Raw genomic sequence first — 26,713 nt, forward strand, 5'->3', positions numbered from 1 at the left:
CTGACCCCCGTGCAGCTGCTGGGCAGGTGCAGGCCCAGGGGAAGGCTCTGCTTGAGGGCTGCCACGTGCACTACTGAAACCATGCAGGAGACTTTCATTTCGCCTACGCCTTCATCCATGTGTGACAGGACCAGGCCCAGGGACCACAGCCCAGCGCCCTCTGAGCTGCCGCCAGGGTGGTTAGAGGTGCGCTGTGAGGCTGGGTTAAAACATAGAATCATAGAATCATGAAGGTTGGAAAAGACCTTCAAGATCATCAGGTCCAACCATCCACCCAACACCACCCTGCCTGCTAAACCATGTCCCGAAGTGCCACATCCACACGTTGTTTGAACATTCCAGGGATGGGGACTCCACCACCTCCCCGGGCAGCCTGTGCCAATGTCTGACCACTCTTCCAGTAAAGAAAATTTTCCTAATATCCAACCTAAACCTCCCCTGATGCAACTTGACGCCTTTTGCATAAACTTCACACTGGAGAGTGTCCCCCTCACTTGTGTTCGTAGCAGGTTAAAGCGGCTTGTCCAGCTTCACGGTAAAAAATACATAAGGGAGTTGCAAATATCATTTACTTAAAATTAACCTGCAAAAATAAATAAAACCTTTTACGTTCTTTACAATCTTCTTAAAAATCGTAAGGGTGTGAAGCCTCCGCCTTCGCTTCAGGCGTCGGAACGGCCGCGCCGTCCCGCCGCTCCCCTCAGCCCGCACAAGATGTCCGCCGGCCGCTGACGGCCGCTACCTCGGCTCGCGCCCCGCCCCTACCTGGGAGCTCGGCCCCTCGGCGGCGGGGAGCGGAGCGGGCCCGGCACCCGGAGCTGCGGCCGCCGGCGGGTGAGGGGCTGCCGGGGGGCCGGGAGGGGAGGGAGGGGCGCGGGGGCGGCGCCCGCACCTGCCGCCGTCCAGCGCCGGGCCGCCGCCCCTCAGCCGCCGGGGCGAGGGCGGGGGGCCGGGGGTCCGGAGGAGGAGGGGGTTTGCGGGGCTGTCTCGGAGCGGGCAGCCCGCCCCGCCGCCTCAGCGCTTCGTGCCGCTGGCCCCGGGGCTTGCGGCAGGATTACCGGCCGGGGGCTCGGCGGCTTCCCCCGGCTGCGGTGGGCGCTGCCGCCCTGCGCTCGGCCGGGGGGGAGGCTCGGCTGGGCTGGGCTCTGGCGGGGTTCGGGCCCTTCAGAACGCGCGCAGAGGCGGTTCGGTTCGGTGCGGCTGCGGTGCGGGGCGGGCCCCGGGCGACTGGAGCGGCGCGGCCGCGGGCGGGCGCCCTGCGGAGGGTCCCCGCCGGCCCCGGGGGCTGCCGGCGGCGGCTGGGCCGGGCCGGGCCGGTGCTGTGTACCCCCCCCGGTACACCCGAGCGGAGCGGCACGGCTACCCGTACCGCCTGACATCGCGGGGAGGGGGGGGGGGGGATGTGTTGTTTCGGTGCGGGCTGTGAAGCAGGTGATGCAGAAGCGAAAAATTCAGCCTCTGATCACCGCTCATCACGCGCGCAGGGGTTTTCATGTTCCTGACAGTATTCTTCGGGCCTCCTTCAGTGCTGTTTTGTGACCTCCGCTGCCTTTCCCAGGCAGTTTTCATAAATCTAAACTTATAAAAGATTATTAAACTTATAATAAACTAATAATCTAAACTAACACGCGTGTGCTGGGCGTGTTACAGGAGCCCACGTTATTTTCTGAGTGCGGACAGCAGGAGCGAGGAGGGACTGAAACCCTTTGCTCGCGCCCGCGCGCCGAGCACCCTGCCAGAGAGCAGCGGCAGCGGCAACAGCCGCTGCTGGGGACCGATGGGGCAGAGCGGAGAGCGGGTGTAGGTGGCTCTTTGAAGGTTGCCGCAAACCTTCTGAGCCCGCTTGCGTGAGAGGTACAGATCTCAGATTTCAGCAGGTCCCAGTTCTGATCTGAAAAATCCTCGCAGGTGTAAAAAGACAGTGAACGTGCTCCTCGTCTGAAGGCCAATATCGGAACGTGAAGCGGCAGGAGCACCTTAATGCAGTGGTGCGGTGTGGCGGGTGCCTGTGGAATGAATGGCGATGCCAAATCCTCTTCCCGTCCAGCGATGGGGCTGTGGCACGTGCTGTTACCGTCCTGGTATGATGCTACGCGTGCCTTCGATCCGAAAGAAAAATGCCGCAGTTCTGTTGTGTGTGCAATAATCGCTGCAGCTAAATAGATTTTTCTTGAGGCCATCAATCTGATATGTCAGATGTGTTTAATACACTTAATTAGATGATAAAGCAGCACAATGAATTTTGTTCGTGGAGAGCAGCTTTTTATTGCAAATGGGACAACCATGCAACTTCCCGGTTCCTTTTTTCCTACTTCCAGGTGCAAGAGATGTCTGTATAACTCTTAACTAGGTTTTCGTTTTCTTTGTTTTGTGACGCTGTCTACTTTGGTCTTCTGTTAGTTTTTGTAAGTACCCTCAAATTTAATTCAGTTTGGTTTAATTTAGGTGTTCTCTGTATGTAACTGGAAGGCACATGTACAGATTGTATGTTACCTTGTGAACCAACAAAACAATCTGAAGGAAACTTTTAAGTACTACACAGCTAGCAAAGCTGACGGCTACATGTTTTTGTCTCCTGTTTTTTTTCCCCTTCCTCTTTTCAGAGTAGAGAGCTGGGAAGTGCCTTTGGAGAAGCTTGCCGTTGGAATGCCTCACATCAATGCGGCCACAGCTCTGCAGATCTGCGTGCTGCTGTCGGCGCTTCCTGCACAGTATTTGATATCCCAGTGGTATGGGGCGGACTCTGCTCAGCGCATCCGAATAACAGAAAGGTTGGAAGTCTCTCCTTCCCTACTGTGTTTGCTTGTACGAGGGTTCTCTTTCTCATCCCCAGTGACACTTTGCCCTGGAAAGCTGGAGTGTGGGTGGAACACACTGGCCATTCCTACATGAAAACAACATTCAAATCGTACCTTTTTGTGGCTTAATGTGACTGTATTTAGTTGTTTAAAGATGTTCTTCAAAACTTGAATAACAGCCATTGTTTTATTCACATGAAAATCTGCGTATAATCTGCGTGAGTGCACGACTGTGCCTTAATCTCATTCTGCTTTTGGACATTCCCATATATGTTACTGTACTAATGTATGTTAATAGTGTTAATATGTTACATACTACTGGGTTATGTCCCTTTAAAAAGAGGGAAATGAAGTGTTTGATTAGTTAGGCAGTTTCTAACTTTCCATTACGTTTTGACACGTACTGTTAAGATAGGTTTTTCTTGCATAGCATGACTCAGTACAGAGTCTTAACCAACACAAATTCATTCACAGTAAATTACTGAAGGCAGCCATAATGATAGAATTAAGTAGTGCTATTTTGTATGTGAATTAAGAAGTTACGTATTGACAGGGTCGCATGCATCTGCCTCCAAATGTGAAGTGGGGAATACTACATTGGGTCCAAGTATTCAATAGCGGTAACCTCTGGAAGATGTTGGTGTCTTGAAGATGAACCATATGAGAGAGAGACTTCTATGACTTCATTTTCGCAGTGCAGCCTGTGCAGTGCACTGGTCGTGTGGTTCATCTGTAGAACTTGAATACATGAAGTAATGAGACCAAAAGCTCAGGCTCATGAAAAAAGAACTAAATCTGACTTTGTGCATAAGGAACCAGATTTAAATAATTTTCAGGTTTCATGGCATGAGTCGACTACTAACTTTCAGATTTATGCAAAATCTTTTAGGCTATTTTTTAATAGTCTTGTGATTACATGTGCCATTTTTTAAATGTCTCATGCTCACTATTCTCAAGTAACAGCTGAAACTGCAGAATCTGATCCAATTTAGCAATTCCAATAGTCTGAGTACAGAAAGCAAGCCACGTTGTCATGAAAAATGGCATTTCCCCAAATTTACAGATGGTTTACTGGTACAAGTGGTGGTTGAAAGAATATTCCTTTGCAGTCTTGGTATTAATCTTGAGGAGAACTTGTTCCTGGTCACTGACTTTTTGTTCTTGTTTTCTACAGAAGCCTTAAAGTTTAAATATTAAAAAAAAAAAAAAATAAAAATACTAGAGAATGTTTTTAAAACAATGTGATGATTGTTTTTGCTACTGAAGGATAATTGCCTATTGGAGCAGCTTTACAAAATCTTATTTGAGTCTGGATGCATGGGCAGATCGTTTAAAGCTGTGGCTATCGAAGACAAGGTAGGATGTTACTTACTGTCTGCACTTCAGAATAAATTTCAAACATGGTCTGTTCTTAACGGGAGGGTATGCTGTAGGGGTGAAATAAGTGACAAAGAGGAAATGCCTCTCATTTGGTTGTTGAGACTGATTTGGAACTTTCTACCAGTTTTAAGAAAACCTTGTGCCTCTATTCTACACAAACATGCAATTTGAACTCCATGCAAAATTAAACATAAATCATGGCAGTAATTCTATATGTGTTATCCTCTACTTTCGGTTTACCTAGTTGTGAAGTCAGGGCGATGATCCATATTAATGATTGTAAGCAGCTACATGTTTGTAGGATCAGATCCTGCAACGTGGGATGGACATCTTGTGCTGTGTATGGGAGCTGAATAAAACTTGAATTAGAAAACGCAGATGGGAAATCTGTGGGTTTGGGAAGAAGGGGAAACTTGGTTATTGGACATGTGACAATGAGCTGGTGTAGAAAAAGTAAGATTATATCCATTTATATGTACACTATTTTAATTTAAGATGACTGTTGCTTGGACTTGTTTGGGGAGGCTAAAGGGCTTGTCTGTGAGATTTAATTCTTGTACAGTAGAAATACTCTAAAGGTTTTACCTTGTCTGGACCTTCAGAGGTCCTTTATTATTGATCCATGTACAGTAATCAAGGGTGTCAAGTCCTCTGAACTGTGGAAGATTCAGACTTAGTTTTGCCCCCAGGAAAAACTAGGGGAGTGATGTATGCATGGAAGCAGAAACTGTGTTTTTCTTAGGTTCACCATAAATTGGTTTGCAACTTTGTGGAAAGCTCCAGGCGTATCTGAAGGTAAAGCCTTCAAAGACCAGTGATCCTTTGATTATTTGTATATAGTTGGAGCTGCTTGTGTCTTCTGAATATCTTATGAAGAATTGGTTATCCTAAAAATACGGTGACATTTCAGACCTTCCAAATCTACTATATTAGCTGCTGTTTTCAACAATGCCGTCTGACAAGTCAGGATATTTGCCCATTCCTGTTTCTGTTAAAAGGTATTTGTCAGCCTGAAGTCTTTCTACAGATTTGAGCTAAACCAAGACTTTCAAAAAAAGCATTGTTTGCACAGTTGTGGAACCTGCTCTTACTTTTTTCCAGACAGGGTGAAGGGAGTAAGACTGAAAGAGGGAAAGTGGTGAACACCAAAAAAGAGGAAGGAGACTAGGACAACCTGTAGTTCTTTGGCACCAGCAGGTAGCTGACTGGTATGGATGGAGAATGTTAACCCAAATACATCTGTTCATAGACTGCTCCTGTTACATTGCCAGCAGGAAGAATATTTGAAAGCTCCCGGCCCCCCAGCTAAATGTTCAGTTTGCTCATTGTTTCTTCAGACTTTCTTTTCCACAATAACAATGAAAAAGATAAGCCATATCCCCTTTCTAAAGATGTCCCTCCCGTAGCCCGCGCCCTTTAAATTCAGGTGAGATTCAGCCTAGCACAGAAGGAAAAGCTACACTTACTGTATCAGGACGTGTTGCCAGACACCTTGTCCATACCAGTGTTAACCAGTCTTTAAGGGTTTTACAAAAGATACTGAAGAACCACTCTGTTAGAGTTCAGAATAATACTTGCTCACCTATGTAAAATAAATTGATTTCCTCTGTTATAAAAACCATAATGCAACTGTAGAGTTACATATCCAAAGAAATTTAATTCATACTCTTTTTTTCCTGTTGGAACAAATTCCTTTGTCTGGTGTATTCCTTAAAAGCAGTTTTAATGTAAAAAACTCATCTGGGCTTCAAATTGTGAAGAATTTTGTATCAAATGCTTTGCAGTATCTCTCTGTTCAGGCAAACGCTTAAGACGGTAATAATCAGAAGGCTGATTATCCTAAAACTCAGTTTCTAAAGAACTTGTTTCAATGTTGGGTTATTAATTTTGCATTTTAGGAATTGGTACTATGGAGAAAAGAAAACTAAAATTGGCCACAACCAAGCAGAAACCCATTCTTACTTTGCAGGTACCAGAGTCTTTGCAGTCCTTTTGGATTTTGCTTGTGTTACTGTCTTCTATAAGGTTTTGTACAGTGGATTTCTGTACTAGCTTTGTAAATGGTAGTCTCTTTTTTTTTTTCCTTCTTTCCAAACATTGATAATGTTCAGTAAGCAAAACAAAATGTAAAATCCAAGACCTTTTCACCCTGTGTTGTGTAACAATATCAGTATGATATGCAATATGTATGTATCTATTTTAGTGACTAGATCTGAGTGTGCCTATTTTGTATTGATGTATGAAACAGTGGTGTAGCTTTCGCTTGATTCAAATGAACTGATTTAGATCAACTTCATGACAGGAAAAAGAAACAGTGGATCGGTCTGTTCCTGGAAAAAAAAATTCCCTGTAGTCAGACTGAATAGAAGAAATCTGTCACCTAAACTGGAAAAAACTAATGGCAAAATCAGTTAGCGTGTGTAAGCACTGTACAATATTGTATGTGAGGCTTAAATAATTGTCAATACATACATGTGTGTATGCTTTCCAGAACTCTTAAGACCCCTGTGTAATATCAAAGGCATACAAATAGAAAAATGTCTTCTTTGGGGGATGCTGCTTTGTCAAATATCATAGTAATATTCGGGGGGGGGGGGGAAACAAGGTACCAGTTTCCTTGTTTACTTTGCCTGTTAATCTAATTATCACTTCTCTTCGGGTAGAAGTCAGAAGAATGTCTGTTTAAATGTTTAATACACTTGATCAAACACTTCTCCTTGCTAAGTCTCTTTCTCTCTTCAATTAGAATCAACTTATGTTCGCAGTCCAAAGCCTGAATATATTCAGTTCAGTGTGGGACAGGTAATGGTTCACAAAAGATTTGGCTATTCAGGAGTCATTGTTGGATGGGATGTAAAAGCTAAAGCTCCAGAAGAATGGCTACAACGTGAATATCCTCCAGCGAAACAGGTTTGAATGTGTTAGACTCTTGCTTTATTAATAGGTACACAGAATAACTCGGGTTAAAAAAACCCTCAGAAACACTGTTACAGACAGGCTTCCTGCTAACCTAATGGAAAATATCCAAGAGTCCCCATATCACCTCTGCCGCTGAGTGATACCTCTGCTGCTGCTGTGCTGATGTCCCAGCAGGGCTTTGCTTTTGCACCACTGATTGGTTAAGCTTTGCTGGTCAGGGTTGTACTGGACATGACTCGAATTAACATTACTCACTTTCAATACATAGTGCTGTATTTAAAGTAGCAGTGTCGACCTATAATGTTTGAACGGATTTCTCACGGTGTGCTACTACAGTTGAGAGGCTGTTAAAGCTGTTATCTGACCTTCCAGTGTGGGTATGATTGATACCATCTTCACTGCACCTGCGAAATGCAAATTATCCTTTGTGTTTAGTCAGGTTCAGCTGGAAAGCAATGTTTCTGGGGATATGGGAACTTGGAATGCAAACCTGTTTAACAGCGTGTTTTTGTTAGAATTCTTGAAGCTTTTGAAATTCTCTAGCCGACGTCCTTGTTGTACTTGAAAATCAGATGCTAGATCTTTGTTGACGGTGCTGGTCTGATAGTACAGTGCTGCACGCTATGTGGGATGGCCAGCTGATGTGCTGTGTAAGTGGCAAGAAGGCATTAAACATTAAGGGGAATAGGACTGAAAATGAGAAACTCTGCCTGTAGTAGAGAATTCCTCTTCACCTGGGAGCAGCCATTCAGTCCTGTTTGGTGTGTTGTTTGTTCCCTGCTGGAATTTTACCCGTCTGCCAGTCATCTTTGGCTTCTAAAACACCCACATCCTTGCTTTCTTTTCTCCTCTCCTTTTCTCTTCTCAGTATTGTTGTCACCACCTGAACACCCATGAATGTCCCATCAGGCGTTCTGACTCTTTTGATGTACTTATATTGCTCTGTTCTCCCTGTGACCTCATGCTCATCTTTATTGTTTTAATTCCAACAGTGATGACATGTGGTTTAAGTGTGTGGTTTTGGCTTGTTTTGATTGTTTTTAACTTGCCTTTGCCTATCATGTTACACACATCAGCTATGCAAAACGCCCTCTGACCTTTCTGAGGTAACTGCTAAGCTTGGTCCTTGCAAACCCCCTCTAAACGTTATCCAGGCTTTCAGCCCAACCTTTCCTTGCCTTTCTCTGACTTTCAGTTCTTTACTAAATTGCTGAGCGGAGGCTGCTGCCTGTCACGTTGATCGATGCTAACTGCTTCATGAACTCCAGTTCTCTGTCTATGTTCATCCATCACTTTTTTTGTGTTTAGACTGTGGGTTACTTTGGGCAGGAATGTTTATGGATAGCAGCGCGCATGGTGGGACCCTGGCCCATAGTTTGTTTTCATAGGCACTGTAATAGTAATAGTGAGCCACGCTTTTCCTTTCTTGGCTGGAAGATTTTTATGTATCTGGAGAAGTTGCCTTAGCTCTGTCCAGGATTGGGACCACGATTGTCAGAGGTGGTACTGTGCTCTGAATTTGCTTCTTTCTCTGTGGTGTCTCGGTTGCCACTTGTGAAGGAAGAAGGGTGACTAACTGTTATGGGTCCTATATACAAATAGGAGGGATATTCCAAGTCACGCTTCTTGCAAGATCTATGGGAGAAAAGGCTAATTAACACCTTGACGCTTAAAAAAATGTTTCAGATATGCCAAGAACTTCATGTATTACAGTTTTGGTTGCTTCGTATTTAATTTTCCAAAGTGACGTTGGTAAGATCATAAAAATGAACTTGCTGCGTGTATATATTGAGTGGGTTTAGGTTCTGTAAACCTAGCGAGAGTTACTGATTATGTAATGTAATCTTTAGTCATCATCTCCCCTTGAAGCTATTTATTTTACTTCTATTTTTACAGGATCTAAAATATACTCCTCACTATCGAATTCTAATTAACAAAGCAAATGGATTTGGCAAATCTACAGCTTACATTCCTGAGGAAGAGATAACAATTATTACAGGACTAGAGGTAGCATTTATTTTTATTCAGTTGCAACTTGTTATCCTGTACGTTTTAAAGATGGCTGAGCTTTGGCTTAATAGATGCTATCTATTTTGCAAAGTTTGTGGAAACTAATAGAGAAAGCAGATACACAAACTACTGTGGTACTTTCAAGTATGTGTTTTTGGAAGGTGAGAAATGACCAAACCCAGGTGCTGCCTACTTCAGAGTATCCAAATGCCTTGTTTTATAAGTGTTTTAGCGGCTTGACTGCTGTTATGTACAGGCTGTTGCAGACATGGACTTTTGTTTTAGGATTTCACTGACCTATCAAAGTTGGATGTGTCATTTAATCTCTTTCTACTGGATCTAGCAAAGTATACTGGTTTCTCAATTCCACTCTGAAAAATCTGCATTTCAAACAGCTCCTGCTCAGCAGCTGCCCAGACTGAATAACGTCTCCCTTCTTAAATGTGTTTTGTGTATCACAGTCTTGGTAGCTTTTGATTTGTAGCTTATGCAAGGTGCATCTGGTTCTTAAACTAGTCAGAGACTCTGATTCAGAAAACAGCCTTCAGGCACACATGCCACATGCAAAGGGCTTTTTGCAAGGGATCCAGTGCTATGGTGGGTGCGCCTTTCAAACAGTGGATAGTGCAGTATCTGTATTCAAAGTAACAGCAAGTGGCTGGACCATTCAAGGTGCTTGGTCCAGTCAAACAGAGGAGATCACATTGGCATCTTCTGCCTTTCAGAGAACCCCCCAAAGAATTGTGTAAGTTGGGCTGGCCTGAAGACTCTCCATGCTCGCCCTTGACACTGTGCCACTGCACATAAAGGAACCCCACAAGCCACGGGGCTGAGCAGCGTGACACCGTTACCTCTCGTATTTGGGAGAAGCCTTAGTTCCGGTCCTTGTTCCTGTTTTAGCCACCAACTATAATACAAAATGTGCTAACATGCCTGGATTTAGGAGCAGGAACTATGCTGTCCCAGATAAGCGTCAGAAGTATTTGAAATTGGGTTCTGACCGCTCTAACTTATGTGTCTAAAAAATGCATCTCTCATTATGTCAGTCAGGTGGCTATCTTCGGTTACCTTTAGGTCCCCAGGGAGAAACAGATAACCTCACCTTGAACACTTCCCTTGCGTAAACTAGCCTTTAAGATACCAGACTGCTTTATTCACCAGCATGACAGGCTCATTCTCCCCGCAGATTATTAGGGGAAGTGATGGTAACAATCTCACAAAGTCAGATATGTGAAAGTTGCCTAGTTGAGATTAATTACAAATGGCGAGTCATGACTGTACCTGAAATTCAAAAGGTCCGTGGGTTGCCCTCGCTTGCCTTTGCTGCAGCCCGATAGGCAGAGTTTAACTGCCTGGAGAGTTGAAACTGATGAGAAAATGCTTAGACTTGTCCTAACCCTTTCCTAGTTGACAGTTCTAAGCCCCTCACTGTAAGCTTTGTATATCATGGCAAGGCGAGGCATCTAACTTGGACTGCCCTGTGTGGATTTGCATCTTCGAGTTGCACACTGCGGTACCTAAGGCCACCAACTCGGCGTGTCTTCACCATTCCCTCGACTGCTTCTTTACCGCTTCTGCTGCCTGATCGGATTTAATAACTGAGCCAGCTGAAAAAAATAACAAAGAGCTCTGCCAGCAACAAATGAGTGGCAACTACTGCAGTAAGAAACAGCGCTGATTTTAGAACATCAATGCCGGTGTAGACCTATCGTGTAATATCTTGTGATATGTTCAAAGTTCGTAGAGCACTCTGGCAGTTTGAGAATGCCACTGTGGCGATGACATAAATTAGGTTAAGGTACATGGAAAAAATCCCACTGAAAGCATCTCTATGTACATTATGTATTTAAAAACTAATTGGGAGTTTTCAAAAAGTTAACTGTAGTAACTTTAATGATTCTTTTTAGTTTGTATTTATTGCTAATTCTGGTGCTTATTCAATTTGAAATATTATTTTCTCAGGTACATCACCCTGATATGAAAGCCTATTTCAGTGGATATGACGGATCAAAATACATTATGCAGCCATGGTTGAAAAAAATCTATCCTCATGACTGAAGTACTTAAGTGTTTGTACATGTAATGTACATGCAGACAACATATTTCTTTTTTAAACTTGAGCAAATAGACACCAGGATAAAAGTCATGTATATTTTTTCCTATGATGAAATAAAACATTGCTAAGTATGTTTTAAGTTGAAACATATATTTCATTAGAAGAGAACACAGTGCCTGTTCAGTTTACCACGACACGGGACAAAGCTTGATTTCCTTCCAGATTTGGGAGGAAAGGTTTAAATATAGCCCAGTTTCAGCTAGGCGTACCCAGGGCTTTGCACATCAATTATCTTGCCCTTTTACAGGGGGCAGATGAAGAAACTGAACAGTTAAGAACTGTACTTTCAGAATGAACCGTAAGCTTAAGTTTAGGCCATAGAGCTAAATAAAGGCCAAGAGGAACTGAAATACTTCTGGGGAGAGCTGTAGTAAGTAAATCCTGCAATACTTTGACTCCTTTCTTTACAAACGCATGTGTTGTGCTACTTTCAAACAATACATGCAAAGGAAGAGAGAATCTAGTTTTTTGCACCTGGACAGACCTGTTGAGAAACCTTCTACTCTGGCTTGCTACACAAACCGCATTCTTAATCTTCTCTCTCAACTCTACTTGCTGCCATAAGAATAAAGTACAAAAAAACCTCAAGAAAGCATAAAAAATTTATTTAGAAAATGTGTAGGATTTGAAAGTTTCTAGAGCAACTTGTTTCTTCTGTTTTCTTTTCCCTTTATCTCAAACACAGCAAACACCCTACAAGAAGCGTAAGCAGTAGCGTTCTGGATTCTTTCCTGCAGAGTCAGTGAATCGGGGGAGTTTGACAGATGACTGTCTATGTGGCCTCCCCATTCTTTTGTTTCTTCTTCTCTTATTAATAAAGGTTTTCCCAGTGACTGGCCAAACAGTCGACAGACTTCCTGAGCTTTCCAGCGTGTGTTTCCAACAGCAGCAACGCATACTTGACGGCTGAGAGGTAGAAAAAGAAGCACAGTAACAAGCAGGGCCAACTGATGTGCAAGTATTCCTGCCAAGCAGTGGTGTTTTTTTTTTTTTTTTTTTTTAATGCCTCAGCTTTTGTAGCTGCATAGATATCGGGCACGCCACCCTCCCCCAGCTTCTGGGTGATGGTTTAGGAGTTTGAGGAGGGGAGCATGCAGAGAAAACGTCAGCATCCTCCTCATCAGCTACGATCAAGCATTTCGAACACCAGGCAGCTGGGGGGCCCAGCTGGGAGGCGTACACATACTGTGAACTAGCTAGCACCTATTTAACCTCCCTGGCCTGATTTCCATACTCCTGCCTGGTACCTTTGAGATAGATACACTCTGACGTCTCCAGAACCAGGTGAGCTTGCTTCTTGGACCAGGCATGATTTTCTTTAAAGCGGCAAAACTCAAACCAAGATTAAACTTCTCCCAGCCCTGCCCCAATGTCAGTGGGAGAAGTAGGACTTCGAACAGTTAACACCTAAAATATCAAGACCATGAGCTTCAAAGTAGCATGTTTCGATGCTCAGCAAGCACCGTACGTGGTTCTTTTCAGATCACATCAGCAGCTAAGAGTAACCCAACTTGGCAAGGGTACTTCGAATTATCAACATCTGGTAACGTCCTTGTACCTTCATGAATAAATACAAATTAAATCTACACCTGCTGATGTAACCAAAGCCAAATTCTGTTGACCTAATATTCACAGCAGATTATAGTTCCAGTGGAAATCAGTGGGAAAATGTTTTTTATTACATTCTGCTTTTGCACAGCGACACTGTAGAAAGAACAAGCTGTATCTTCTAGGCTGAATGGCATTAATTTACAAGTTACATTTAAATACTGAAATCCTTGAACATAAATTTTAATAGGTGTGAAGGAAACTATTTGCTCCCATTACAAACAGTATAAATTATGTATTCATATTAACAGTTAACTGAGGCTGTAAAATGTGTGGCATGAGAGAGAACTTACCGAAGGGTGTCTACGGCTTCTGGTGTATGGTAGAAATGAGGTGGACTGATGGTAACGGAGCTTCCTAACTTCTCAATGAGTAGATTGCAAACATTCTGCATTTTTCCAAAATCGCTGAATGTCATACAGACCTGGGAGTGAACACAGGCATCACACAATAATTTTTTTTTCATTTTTCCCCTACGATTCCACACTTGAATTTAAATCATGGGACATGGCTTAGGGGCAGACTTGGCAGTGTTAGGTTATGGTTGGACTCTATGATCTTAAAGGTCCTTTCCAACCTGAACGATTCTATGACCAGCATAAAGCCAGGTATGTACAAACTAACTAAACATACTAGTCCTGTATGTAATTCCAACATTTGTTTAGTTAGAAGACTTTTATGCAGCCCTAGAGCCTATCACTGAGTTTGCAACAGAACAAAGTTCATAAAATGGTTTAAAATTGAGGATTAGGAAATGCTCTTTTGTGAGGAAGTACGGCATTCTTGGTATGTAGACAATGTGAAGAATGACTGTGCTCTTTGGGACACATGATTAGATGCATCCTGGTTCTTCCCTTTTTATATTACTAAATGTTAATTATGCAGAAGCCCAAGCAAAATGATGTGGAAAACATTGTGCAGGAAGGACTATTACATTTTAATTCCAAACATTAGGTTCAAGAAACCTAAACTATGAGACAACTAAGCCTAGCCCAGTCCAGCTTGCAGTGGGTTCAAAACCCTGTCTTGGCTGAACAGTCTCACTCCAGTGCCTGCACAGAACTGGGCACTTCAGACTTGGTTTAGTAACAATTTAAACATCTGGCTGCCTTGGCTTTGGCAATAAGAAGCATTAAATACAGATGCATCAGGAATTTGAGTGTCACTGTCAGCCTTGGATCCAGAGCCCTACAGCCTTCCCTGCCAGCCCGGCGGCAATTCTCCAGGCAGGAGCCAGCCTTCTTCTGTGGCAGAGCACAGCAGTCGCCAGGAGTGAAGCAATGACACTGAACTGCTATAGCATTCATGAATCAGAAATCCTGGCTCCCAAACTCTTTATTCAGAAGAACAAAACCCTCCGCTTCCCAGCACAGTGCTCTCACCACCAAGCCAGGCTCACCTTCTCTGATAGCCCTGACTCTTTGCATAGTAACGCAGCTTCAACAGGAGGGGAAGAAAAAAACTGTGGTAAAGAAAATTCTGCTGCCAACCTCTGTGACGTACAGCCACCCCGGTGATCACTGCAGTCCATGCAGCAGTCTATCCCAGTGATGGCATGCGGTACAGAAATCCAGCTTTTGGCACATCAGCTGTGCTGCAGTAACTCCCCATGCGCGTACCAGAGATTTACCTTGTGGTACATGAGATAATTCGAGGAAGCTGAAACTCTCAGTGGGAGAGGAGGGGGCTACTTCATATACAGGTGGTGTGGGTTTGCGTGGCAAGGTTTTGCTATTGGGGGGGCTACAGGGGTGGCTTCTGTGAGAAGCTGCCAGAAGCTTCCCCCACGTCTGATAAAGCCAGTGCTGCTGGCTCCAAGACAGACCCACCACTGGCCAAGGCCAAGCCCGTCAGCAACAGTGGTAGCGCCTCTGTGGTAACATGTTGAAGAAAGGGAAGAAAAAAAAACACCTCTGGCATGAAACGGCAGTTAAGAGAGAGGAGTGAGATGATTTGAGAGAAATGACTCTGCAGACACCAAGGTCAGTGAAGAAGGAGGGGGAGGAGGTGCTCCAGGCACCAGACCAGAATTTTCCCTTGGAGCTCATGATGAAGACCATGGTGAGGCAGGTTGTTCCCCTGCAGCCCATGGAGGTACACAGTGGAGCAGATCTCCACCTGCAGCCCATGGAAGGGACCCCATGCCAGAGCAGGTGGATGCCTGAAGGAGCCTGTGACCCCGTGGGGAACCTGCGCTGGAGCAGGTTCCTGCCAGGACCTGTGGCCCTGTGGAGAGAGGAGCCCACGCTGGAGCAGGTTTGCTGGCAGGGCTTGTGACCCCGTGGGGGACCCACACTGGAGCAGCCTGTTCCTGAAGGACTGCACCCCGTGGGAGGGACCCACGCTGGGGCAGTTTGTGAAGAGCTGCAGCCCCTGGGAAGGACTCATGTTGGAGAAGTTTGTGGAAAACTGTCTCCAGTGAGAGGGACCTCATGTTGTACCAGGGGCAGCGTGTGAGGAGTCCTCCCCTGAGGAGGAAGGAGCAGCAGAGACAGCGTATGATGAACTGACCATAACCCCCATTCCCTGTCCCCCTGCGCTGCTCAGGGGGAAGGGAGTAGATAGAGAACCGGGAGTGAAGCTGAGCCAGGGAAGAAGGGAGGGGTGGGGGGAAGGTGGTTTAAGATCTGGATTTATTTCTCATTATCCACCTCTGATTTGATTGGTGATGAATTAAACTCCCTTTTCTCCCCAAGTTCTGTCTGTTTTGTCCATGACAGTAACTGGTGAGTGATCTCTCCCCATCCTTGTCTGGACCCTCGAGCCTTTCATCACATTTCCTTTCCCCTGTCCAGCTGAGGAGGGAGAGTGACAGAGCGGTTTTGGTGGGCACCTGGCATTTATCCAGGCCAAACCTAAACAACAGAGTAAGGTAAAAAATGAATATTTCCAATTAGCACACAGTAATTAATGCACATGCCTTGTTACCCTTGGTAGCCTCCCCGTGCAGTACCTGTTCCTCACCCTGGCTTGAATCTTTGCACTGGCTCAGCAGCTCTTCACACAGCTGAGCCTAAGCTGGGCTTAGGGCCTTAAAAACTGACCACGATGGAGTGGCAGGGCAATTCCATCTCCTGCGAGGACAAAGGGTCACACCTATTGTGCAAAACTACACCCACTCTGCATCTTCACCTCAGCTGCGCACCCTTTATCTGTAACTTGGGGGTTGGGCCACTTTCTGGAAGGTGCAGTATCAACTTGAACAAAGACTGAAGATCTTTGCTGGGAGACCTTATAGCAGCCTTTCAGTACCTGAAGGGGGCCTGTAGGAAATACGGGGAAAACATTTTCAGCAGGGCTTGTTGCGATAGGACAAGGAGCAATGGCTTTAAACTAAGAGAGGGCAGATTTAGACCAGATATAAGGAAGAAATTTTCTACCACGAGGGTGGTGAAACACTGGCACAGATTGCCCAGAGAGGCAGTGAGGCCCCATCCCTGGAAACATTCCAGGCCAGGTTGGACGGGGCTCTGAGCAACCTGGTCTAGTTGAAGATGTCCCTGCTCACTGCATGGGGGTTGGGCAAGATGACCTCTAAAGGTCCCCTCCAACCCAAAGCATTCTATGATTCTATAAGAATAAATCTAGATTTTTTTCTTCAGTGTGAGTTCTTGCCAGATATAAAAAGCATACATCCTGTTGTGCTGTTTTGCCAGAAAACTGTCATAGTTGTATTTTGTGGAAAGTTGAAAGTCTCACCATGAAGACTGTCATAGCATTTTCCAGATTGCTATCAGTGTTTACAAGATTGGTTCCCTCAAGGGGATGAAACAAAAGAATGATCACACAAAAGAACTGTGGGTCTTCAGCAAGAGATAAGCTGCTCAGGCTGGGGCAATTCTGGGCACTCAGGAACCATATTGTTAAAAAAGCAGCATGTGATCAGGTACCCTCGGCAGAAAACAACTGAGCAATAACTGTTTCCCCCCCTAAAAATCACAGTTTTAATTTAGAGCTAGATGCAAAAAATTCCACTTACATTTACAGAGGATACCTGAGCATTAAAATGCAAAGCAGTGTTTCAATTTTTTCAATTATGATTAAGGTTAAAAAGTGTGAAAAAGTAATATGTGGGTATGCAAAACCATTATGGACAACATGAGGGTTGGATAAGGCTGTAAAGGACAAGAAGTTACAGTTTATAAGGAGTCAAGTATATTAAGGAATGCACAAAACCAACATAATCTTCATCCCATGAGATCATAATGCAATAAATGAACTATTATGATTAAGATATTATAGAGCTTTGTGATCTCATACACAACTTCGTTCTTCTGCATATTTTCCTTTGTTATAGCATGAATTAAAATTTATTTCCTTACAGTTGAAAGCGTGTCTTGAACTCTTAATTACATCTTAAAATAGCTATTTGTCTGGGAATTTCTTTAGTCTTCTGAAAACTCGTACAGCAGACAAAAGGTGAGAAGAGTTTATAGAGTGAGACAGTGCATGATTTCCAAGATTTTATGTATAACACAAATCTAACGGCAAACTCTTCAGCAAAGAAGCGAGTGGAAGTTAATTTTAAATTCATTTATATTGCTAAAGTACGCAAACACGCTGGTCAATGGGACTTCATTGGTTTATGAAGCTGCACTAATGAAACAAGTACATACATAAAGGGCGAAGCAAGGAGAAACTAATGTCTGCATAAAGAGTGACCATGCTGCTACTTCTGTGTACAGGGCAGCCAAAACTGCAGCGCTATGGCTGGATTTTTCAAGTTCTGACACCCAGGCCCTAGGCAACGACACAACTTTTGAACAGCAATTACAGCTGGTCCAAGCTGCCTACAAATGAACACTAAATCCATGTGATTTGCTTTCCACGTACAATCTTTGCTGTGTAAAAATTAATAGCAAAAGGGAGATGATTGGTTAAGTTGCCACTTAAGACTGAAGTTGTAATCCTAAACTTGTCTGTAGCCTAAATAATAGTCCAATATAGTTTTATAATTTTTAAGTATAGCTTATCTAAAAAACATGGTGATTTAAGGTCTCATGATAGTAGGTGTCAGTATACTAAGTTAAAGTCGTTCAGAACACACACTGATGCACACTATTTAAGTATCTGAAGACTCATTTTAAAATCCAAATTTTGTTCTCCAAATTCTCGGTTATTTCTGTCTTTATTGTGTTACTTACATGAGAATATGCCTTAAAGCAAGCAAACTAAAGAGGCTGAACCCTGTTTTAGGGGACTGTAAATAACAGCTCTATAAAACAGCTATCATTTTCTTGCAGACTTCCAGGTTTACTTCATAAGAATCTGTAAATTTGCTGGGTAGTGATTAAAGTTTGACGCTCTGAAAAGATTCACTGACTGAAAACATATCATTTCACTCAGTGAGTGTTTCCAGCACAGCATCGATTTCTTACTATAACACGAACGTGCAAAAACACACTCCCCTGAACTGTTCTTGAGGTAAATGTGATTATTCCCATAATATTTAGCTTTCACACAGGACTTTTTACCTACAGAATTCAAAGACAATTACCTAGCAAACAATTAGCTTTGCTTCACTTGCAGCAAGCTGATGGCAGAGTCGTGTAGAATAGACAGAAGTCCAGGTGCTGTTCAACTGTGGCTTAAGCAGATCTAGATTAGGGTTGCCGCACCACTGTTGCTCCCCATCCACTCCTGTCCTCTGCCTTGCATTGCCTCCAGTTCAGGGAGCTAAAATAATGGAAAAAATAAAAGCTAATCTGGAAAAAAAAAAGTTATGGACCAGAGCAGCTTTCTGAACTGACCTATCACCTGATCACCCAAGTACAACTCCTTGCAAAAAGCAGAGGGCAGGAAGGGCTAGGGGTGAAGGAGAGCATGGGTTTGCTTACACTGCCACAGAACGACAATGGCAGAGCCCCAGAATTAAATATTCGCTTCTGTTGCACTGTGTAATATTTAAAAAGCCCACATTCATCTGAGAAGAACATAATTCTATATTACAGTAGCAGAAAACAAGTTCTGCACACAGCAGAAGACTGCAGCTGAACTCTGCTTTGAACTGCAGTCCTTCAATAGTTTCTCTGGACTATGCTGCCTTTACTGGAGGGAGCATCTACCCCTCGGTATGAAGAAAGACAGTCTGCAAATACTCACTGGTCCTTGCTGCATTTCTTTTTTAATTATCATTTTTGGTTAGGTTGAATACGTACCTCTGCTTCCATTTGGTAAGTATTTTCTACTCTAGTAAAATCCTCTGTTACAGTCATATTTTCTTCCTAAAACAAAGTACAAGAATATAATCTTAAAAGACAGAAATTAAGCATCTGTTGGAAATGTATGTACATTGTGTCCTGTAAAAGTTGAACTGTTTTGGCTTATTACTTATGACTCATGACAGAAATTTGGAATTTTCCATGCAAATCTCTTCAGTTAAAAACCAGCTGGATATTAAAGACTTCTTGACATTATTTAAAGTAAATTATACAGTAGCTCTCTAATGCAATTTCACTGCTATTCACTTGAAGAGAACAATTAGGTCTTGAAAGTCACTGCTAGCTAGAAACTGCGTGTATTGGTGTGTAACTGCAAGTTCACCTGGTTCAAAAAAATAGAAGCTTCAAGTGTTTTCAGAAAGTTAATATGTGAAAAGTCCTCTTCAGGCCCCTATTTTAAGATATTTTAACAGCAGCGTCTTGTACCAAGGTGATCTGAACACTGACTGAGCACTGGTTATACTGGTAGAACGGTAACCCTCGCCAGAGGCTACGCCACCATTGACACTTTTGCATGAACAGCAGCTACGTTATTCAACAGAATGGCTGCACAGAGCACTAGCAAACCCTGTAAGACTTCTAAATAAGATACCAAACTAAGATACAGAATAACTCCAGTCACATCTCAATATCTGACCAGCTTGCTAGCGGTCCAACCATCACATTTCTTTCACCCACCTCCCTCTTTGGTAAACAGTTTGGATGAACAATTTATTGTAACGTTACTACAACACAACAAAAAGCACAGTTTACAATTTAATTGTAAATATAACTGCATTTAATACCCAGGAATTGTAGGGACGCAGATACTAAGCCTTCCAATTACTGAGAAAGTTTTACTTATTAAATTTGTTTGCATTAGGAAAACAGTATTTGCTTTCAGTGTTGACACATTTCAAGAGATGCTTTGTGTCAGAGTATTTCCTACACAGACTCAAATCTTCAGGTTTATCATGTAGCATGCATGCATAACTTTATATAAGTGACATTAATCATGAGAAGCATTTTCCTTTTAAAATGTCAGATGGAAATTAGATCCATAATTACTACTGCACAGTAGCCTACAAGAAACAAATTTTGAAATTTCAATTTTGTGATTGACTGGCAGTGCTCAAAGACAAACACAATGGTCCTATTTGTTGGAGAATCTCTTCCAGTAAGGGCAAGGACCAGGGCCAGTTAGTACTTAAAAAGAGTATTTCCCATTTTGCAGTCACAGGTTTGAGGTACTTTGGCAGCGTGGCTGGCTGTGGTTTGCTAAAAAGTGCTCAAGTCCATCTAGCACCAGCAACTCATTTAATTTACATAATGGAGCAAATCTTACTATTTATGACACAATCCAATTACAACTGACAAGAAAGATTTTTTTCTAGAGCTCTTGCTGATCTTATACAAATAACCACACAGACAAGCTTTCTTCTACAATTCATAATTTACAGAAATAACTATACTGTAATAACACTTTAGAGTCAACACAGAAAAAGTGCATTTGTTTTTCCTTGTCCCAGCTCCTTAATCTTTTTTTAAACAAGTTCTCTTTCCTGCTGAATGGATTAAAGTCTTCTAATTTGGTTTTGCCCTCCTCAAGGTTGCTGTGTATTTAAGGACAGTGCCATCATGTGGCTCCAGGCACTATTGCAAGATCAACGCAATCGGGAGTGAAAGATCATTTTGTGCCACCCATTACAAAATTTCCCTTGCAGCTAAATTTTAACCCACCAGATTCGACAGTAGCCATATGTGTTATTGAAGATAAATGGACGAAATAATTGCTGAAGTCATAACAAGGTGGCCTCCTGTGATACATCTTCTGTTAGATACTTTGCTCCTGGTCAGGAGTCTGTCCGGACACAGATACGGAAAAGACAGGTAGGTGACGACAGAATTTTAAATTGGAATCAGGACTTGGGCTACATCAAAAGCAGAAGGCGTTTTTTTTTTTTTTCCTACTGCTTATGTCTGCTGTTCATATTTTGGCTGAGGACCTATCCATTTGATTGCAACAGTGTTCACTGTGACTCAGGGAAAGCTACACTTCTGAGGTGTTGGGTATTCTGGACTTCTGGACGAACTTTCTCCATTTGCTAAATCTGTGGGCCAAGAATCACAGCAGAAAAATTAAATGAATAGAACACTACTGTTATGTGATAACTCCATTACCCCAGAAGCCATTGAACAATTCTGAACAGAATCGCACGTGCATTCTGCTTATACGGCCTGGTTTTTGAGCCAGAAGTGACATAAATCACCACTGTTGCAGGTGCTGTAAACACAAAAATGAAAAAGACGGTCAATATCCCATTGAGCTTCTCAAGCATAGAACTGTGCTTTGCCTTATATTTTCCCTCTTTTCAACAAGAAAAAAACCACCAAATTACATAGCCCTTCCTCCTACCTATCTGCTACTTCTGAACAGTTCTTTCTTCACAGGACCATTGCGTCCACCCTCACAACACTGTCACTGTTTACAGGAATGACTGTTCCTCTCCCCAAAAGAGAATAGGGAAAAAACTAAACAATAAGTGAAGGCACGCTGCAAGGAGACAGCTATGTAACAATACAGTAGGAGAAAAGCCTACCTGCAGACACAAGTTACGTGTTCTGCTCCTGGTTACTAAGTTAACAACACTGTGAGAACGTTTTATGAAACACACCACCAGTCTCGGTATGGGAAAATGTTTATAGTTTGGAAATGTATGCTAACACCGTTGTGGTAAGCTACACTGATACGTGCAGTTACAAATAAAAAAATCTGGAGACACCTGGAAACGTCTCTTAAAATTTCCTCGTACATTTGCACCGACACATCCTATATAACTTTACATTATGAAAAATGAAGATACTTAGACAATCAAAAGAATTAGCTTCTTCCACCTGAACACAGCATTTTTGTGCTTAGTACTGAAGAAAAGCTTAATGAGAGTCTTGATGCATGCTCGTATCTCCTAACGGTCCATCCATCAGAGTGTCCCCGGACAGCAAGGGATGACGAGCATCTACGGTCAGCGCGTACCCAGCTACGCATCTGGTGCCCGTGTGCCAGCCTCTCGTCCCCTCACGCTCTCTGTTCTGTTTAGCATCAGACGGACAGAACGACAAAACTAAACGGTGAAGAAGTTTCTGCTGCTTAACGTCCATTCAAGAAACTTCAGAAGTATATGTAAGAGTTATTTTAAGAAAGGTAAGAATCAGATTCGTACTCAGCAAATGTAAGGACACTTTGGAGATATTTCTTAAAATATGCAGTAGTCTAAAAAAGGTGATGCTTTATGCAGGGTTCTACGTTTCTTATTCAAGAATTTCTTGAAATCAGAAGATTTGGTAACTGAGTGAGCAAAACTTCAAAATCTTTTTTTTCTACTGACTATATGGATGTGCATCCATAACTGTGACTCCTAAATAACAGGTTCAAAATATGAAGAATATTGCACATATAACCAAGGATATATCCCAGCACAGACAAACTCTAAGCCAGAGCCCACTGATTATATAGTTCATGAGCTGGTTGGTTTGTTTCGTTAAATAACACTCTGACCAGCACAGCAAATATTACCCCTGTTATTTTTAAACAAGATGGCCAATGTCAGTTGTTAGATACAGTGATTAAAGAAGTGTGCTCCCCAAGCACATCATAGATGGTAAATACAAAATCAGTTTGCTTCTAGAGAAAGAAAAAAAAACATTACTTTTGAGCAGCTGGGTTGAGTAAGAGAGATTGGTTTCCCCACTGATTTTACTTTCCCTGCAGCCTTCAAAGCAGATTCTGTGCCCTGAAGTGCTGCATATACTTACGGCACTCTATAAATAAATGCTGCTCTGTGCCTCTATTTCTGATTAAAATCCTGTGTAAATATATATGGAAATTAGGTGCTGCCCCCAGGCATCCTGACAAGCTGCTAATGTAAGCTCCTGATGCCGCAAAGGTTACGCACCTCTGATCTCACAGACTTCCTATGATAGCAATAACAACAGTTAAGGAAATTGTTCTATGGATTAATTAAAAATAAATACATAGAATAGCCAGCTGATTTCTAAAGAGGCCTTAGATAAGCTTGCAACAACTACAACCGTATGGAAACTGCGAAGAGACATTAATTTTACAATGGTCTAGAATGGTATTAGCTACAAGTGATGTAAGCAAATGCAGTTAAGAACAAATTGCCAGCAGTGAGAGTTGTTAGCAGAAAAGCTACAAGGCAAATAAAAGCTCCAGCAGTGGAGCGATTTAAAATTGTATGGAACAAAGCACTAAAAATTATACCGCAGGGAACTGCTCTGCAAAAAAAATAACTTCATGTTGTTTTTCTCAGAGTTCCCTAGAGCTAACACTTTGCCAGCACCGAGAAACCCACAACCTAAGCAGCGTTTCACAGTCCCTCAAGTAAGTACAAAAAAACTAACATCACCATTCTCCAACGTGTGGTATCTCCGAAACAGCAGAAGATTACTGTGGAATTATTATAACTATAATAAGACACTGAATGCTCAGCTCTCACGGTGTAAAAACGGTCCACTCTCCACCTAGGTTACACCCCCGCTGCTTACCTGGTCCCATGACATTTCTGAATCCAACTGCGTACGCCCAAACATAACCATTTGTTTGTCCAGGTCACACTTCTTTTTGCAGTTATTTTTTCTAGCCTGCAGTAGTGCGTGCAACCCCTCTCCAGCACACTGACTCATTTAACATCCTGCCTACTCCTTTCAAGCACCGTCCGCCACGCGTGGAATGCTCCACGCTATCCTAATTCAGTCAGGCTTGTGTCAAAACCGGCTGTCAGTCATTCAGATTCACTGTAGGGTAAATGCCTGCAACTACCTTTTCTAACCTATCCACTCTTTGAAAAGCTATTTAATTGCAGCCAGGATGGAAATACCTCATGATCTGACAGGTTGCCACTGTGGTGGGTACACCCCATATGATTTTCTCTACTAATAAAAAGGAATGCATCATGAATTACCTTGTCTTCTCCTGTTCCTCTTAAAATCCACCAGATTTTAAACTACTCTTAACTCACTAAATAGAAACTGAAGGCATTCAGCCTGGAACCCCATACAAAACTGCACCATTTCTGACTGACCAAGTCATTCTGATGGCAATGGAATCACGCTCCTCGTGACAGACGTGCACCCAGCCGTGTGTTCGGGAAAAACGTGGGGAGCGGGGTGATGTATCTGGCCCACAGCAGCCTGCACGCCTCCTTGCCATCTAGTCCCACGGCTGCAGTATGACCTTCTCCTAAAGCAAGGGTTAAGGGGCCTTTTTTACGGCCTTCTTTATCCCTGGACAAATGCTTTATTTAGCTACGACAGAAACAAAGACAGCATCGCTATCAGTTTTAAAACAAAACAGTAAATCCTATTTTTTTGAGGAAAAAAAAGAGTTGGGAGCCAGCACTTCAAACGCGTGCAGCATCTGAGAGGCGGGCATGCCATTTCACTGTAAGTACGTCACCGTTTCGGCCAAGTAACTTACTCTGCGTTTACTAACACTGAATTCCACTGTAACATCAGGCAGTATCACAAAACTCTTCTGCAATTCTTTCTTTTTTTGCCGCATCGAATAATTTGGTGTTGATAGCAAACTCTGCCATCTCCCTTTTCCCCAGCTTATTTGTGAATACACTAAAAAGGCACAAACTTCAATAGCACGCAACTTGCAAAAGCAACCACTTACTCCACCAAAGATCAGCTTTGCTCTGCAGAGTCCCAGGTGTGGACACTGTCCAAAACCGTTAGCAGCCTTCCAGTACCTGAAGGGGCCTACAGGAAGGATGGAGAGGGACTTTTCTCAAGGGTGTGTAGGAACAGGACAAGGGGGAATGGCTTTAAGCTAAAAGAGGGCAGATTTAGGTTAGATATTAGGAAGAAATTCTTCACCATGAGGGTGGTGAGGCACTGGAACAGGTTGCCCAGAGAAGCTGTGGCTGCCCCCTCCCTGGCAGTGTTCAAGGCCAGGTTGGATGGAGCTCTGAGCAACCTGGTCTGGTGGAAGGTGTCCCTGCTCATGGCAGGGGAATTGGACCTAGGTGATCTTTAAGGTCCCTTCCAACCCTTACCATTCTGTGATTCTACGATAAAAACCAGAAACAGGACAAAAATGTCCCTTTAAAGGGGAATTTACAGCGCGGACAAAGCTTTCCGGGCAGGACTGCGCTCTCCTTGCTGCCGTGAGGGGACCTCCCGAGGCCAACCAACGCCTCAGGCCAAAGGCACTTCTCGCGCCCGCCCGCGCCCCGCTCCCTTCAGGCCTCTCCGCCGCGCCCCACCCCTCCGCCCACCCGGGGCACGAACACGCGCGCAGCGCCCCATGCACCAGGCCCGCGCCCGGCCCCCGGCGCTGCGGCAGGCGGCGGCGGCCCTCACCGACAGGCCGCGCTGGCGGGCGCTCTGGGCGATGTACTCCAGCCGGCGGGACACGCTGCTCCGCGCCGCCCCGGCCGCCGCTTTCCGGCTGCCCAGCCGCAGCGACACCCGCGCCCGGTCCGGGACGGCGCTCAGCTCCGCGCTGCCGCTCACGTGTACCTCCCGCCCGGGCGGCGGCGGCGGGGGAGGGGGGTCCCCGCGTCCCACCGGGGCCAGGACGAGCTCGGCGAAGAGGCGGGCGGGCGGCGGCGCGGGCAGCGCCATGGCGGCGGGGCCCCTCGCGGCACCATGGCAACCAACGCCAGCGCGCGCTGCACCCTGGGAGGCGCCGCGGGTCGCCCGCCCTCCCGCTGCCCGCCGCCCGCCGCCATCGCCCGGCCCTGCCGCCATGGCGGGCAGCGGGGCGGCGCGGCTGCGTGGAGAGCCACAGGCTGCTCGGGGTGGAAGGAGACCTCCCGGGAGGGGTCAGGCCCCAGGCCCGAGCAGGGTCAGCCGGAGCAGGATGCCCAGGACCCACATCCACCTGGGTTCTGAGTATTTGAAGGAGTGGAGACTCCAGAACCTCTTTAGGCAACCCACGCCGGTGTTTGGCCACACACACAGTAAACGTGAAGTGTTCTGTTGTGTTCGCGTGGAGTTTTATGTGTTTTACTCTGCGTCCTGTCGCTGGGCTCCGCTGAGAAGAGCCTGGCTCCCTCGTCTGCATTGCTTCCCCTCACGCGTTGATCTACATCGAGAAGGTCCCCCTGAGGATTCTGAACTGTCCCAGCTCTTTTGGCTCTTCCTCACAGGAGAGATGCTCCCGTGCCTTCATCATCTCCGTGGCCTTTTTCTGCACTCTCTCCAGTATGTCTGTGTCTCCCTCATACTGGGGAGCCCACAAGATGACACAGCACTCCAGGTGCCATCCACTCCATTGATGACACAAAACTGGGAGGAGTGGTAGATACACCAGAAGGCTGTGCTGCCATTCAGCGTGACCTGGACAGGCTGGAAAGCTGGGCAGAGAGGAACCTGATGAGGTTCAACAAAGGCAAATGCAGGGTCCTGCACATGGGGAGGAACTACCCCATGCACCAGTACAGGCTTGGGGCGGACCTGCTGGAGAGCAGCTCTGTGGAGAGGGACCTGGGTGTCATAGTGGACGACAGGTTAACCATGAGCCAGCAGTGTGCCCTGGTTGCCAAGAAGGCCAATGGTATCCTGGGGTGCATTAGGAGGAGTGTGGCCAGTAGGTCGAGGGAGGTTCTCCTTCCCCTCTACACTGCCCTAGTGAGGCCCCATTTGGAGTACTG

At 44.5% G+C, this 26,713-nt stretch overlaps 2 protein-coding genes across 3 annotated transcripts; one reads left to right on the forward strand and one right to left on the reverse strand.

Moving 5' to 3' along the window:
* Positions 1-705: 705 nt before the first annotated feature.
* LOC142360602 (uncharacterized) lies at positions 706-11,848 on the forward strand. Its single transcript, XM_075414478.1, has 7 exons — positions 706-834; positions 2,604-2,771; positions 4,065-4,154; positions 6,077-6,147; positions 6,925-7,088; positions 8,994-9,104; positions 11,070-11,848. The coding sequence occupies exons 2-7, from the start codon at positions 2,647-2,649 to the stop codon at positions 11,163-11,165; spliced, it is 657 nt and encodes a 218-aa protein (XP_075270593.1). The 5' UTR covers positions 706-834; positions 2,604-2,646; the 3' UTR covers positions 11,166-11,848.
* IRAK1BP1 (interleukin 1 receptor associated kinase 1 binding protein 1) lies at positions 11,760-25,682 on the reverse strand. Of its 2 annotated transcripts, none has more exons than XM_075414476.1 (4): positions 25,419-25,682; positions 18,990-19,055; positions 13,125-13,255; positions 11,760-12,129 (listed from the first exon to the last, which is right to left on the reverse strand). In XM_075414476.1, the coding sequence occupies exons 1-4, from the start codon at positions 25,680-25,682 to the stop codon at positions 11,859-11,861; spliced, it is 732 nt and encodes a 243-aa protein (XP_075270591.1). In that variant the 3' UTR covers positions 11,760-11,858. The 2 variants fall into 2 exon arrangements, with proteins under 2 accessions (XP_075270591.1, XP_075270592.1); XM_075414477.1 differs by lacking the exon at positions 25,419-25,682 and adding an exon at positions 23,598-24,408.
* Between the last annotated feature and the right edge of the window lie 1,031 nt (positions 25,683-26,713).

This window comes from Opisthocomus hoazin, chromosome 2 (assembly GCF_030867145.1).
Source record: "Opisthocomus hoazin isolate bOpiHoa1 chromosome 2, bOpiHoa1.hap1, whole genome shotgun sequence".
NCBI classification, from domain to species: Eukaryota; Metazoa; Chordata; class Aves; order Opisthocomiformes; family Opisthocomidae; genus Opisthocomus; species Opisthocomus hoazin.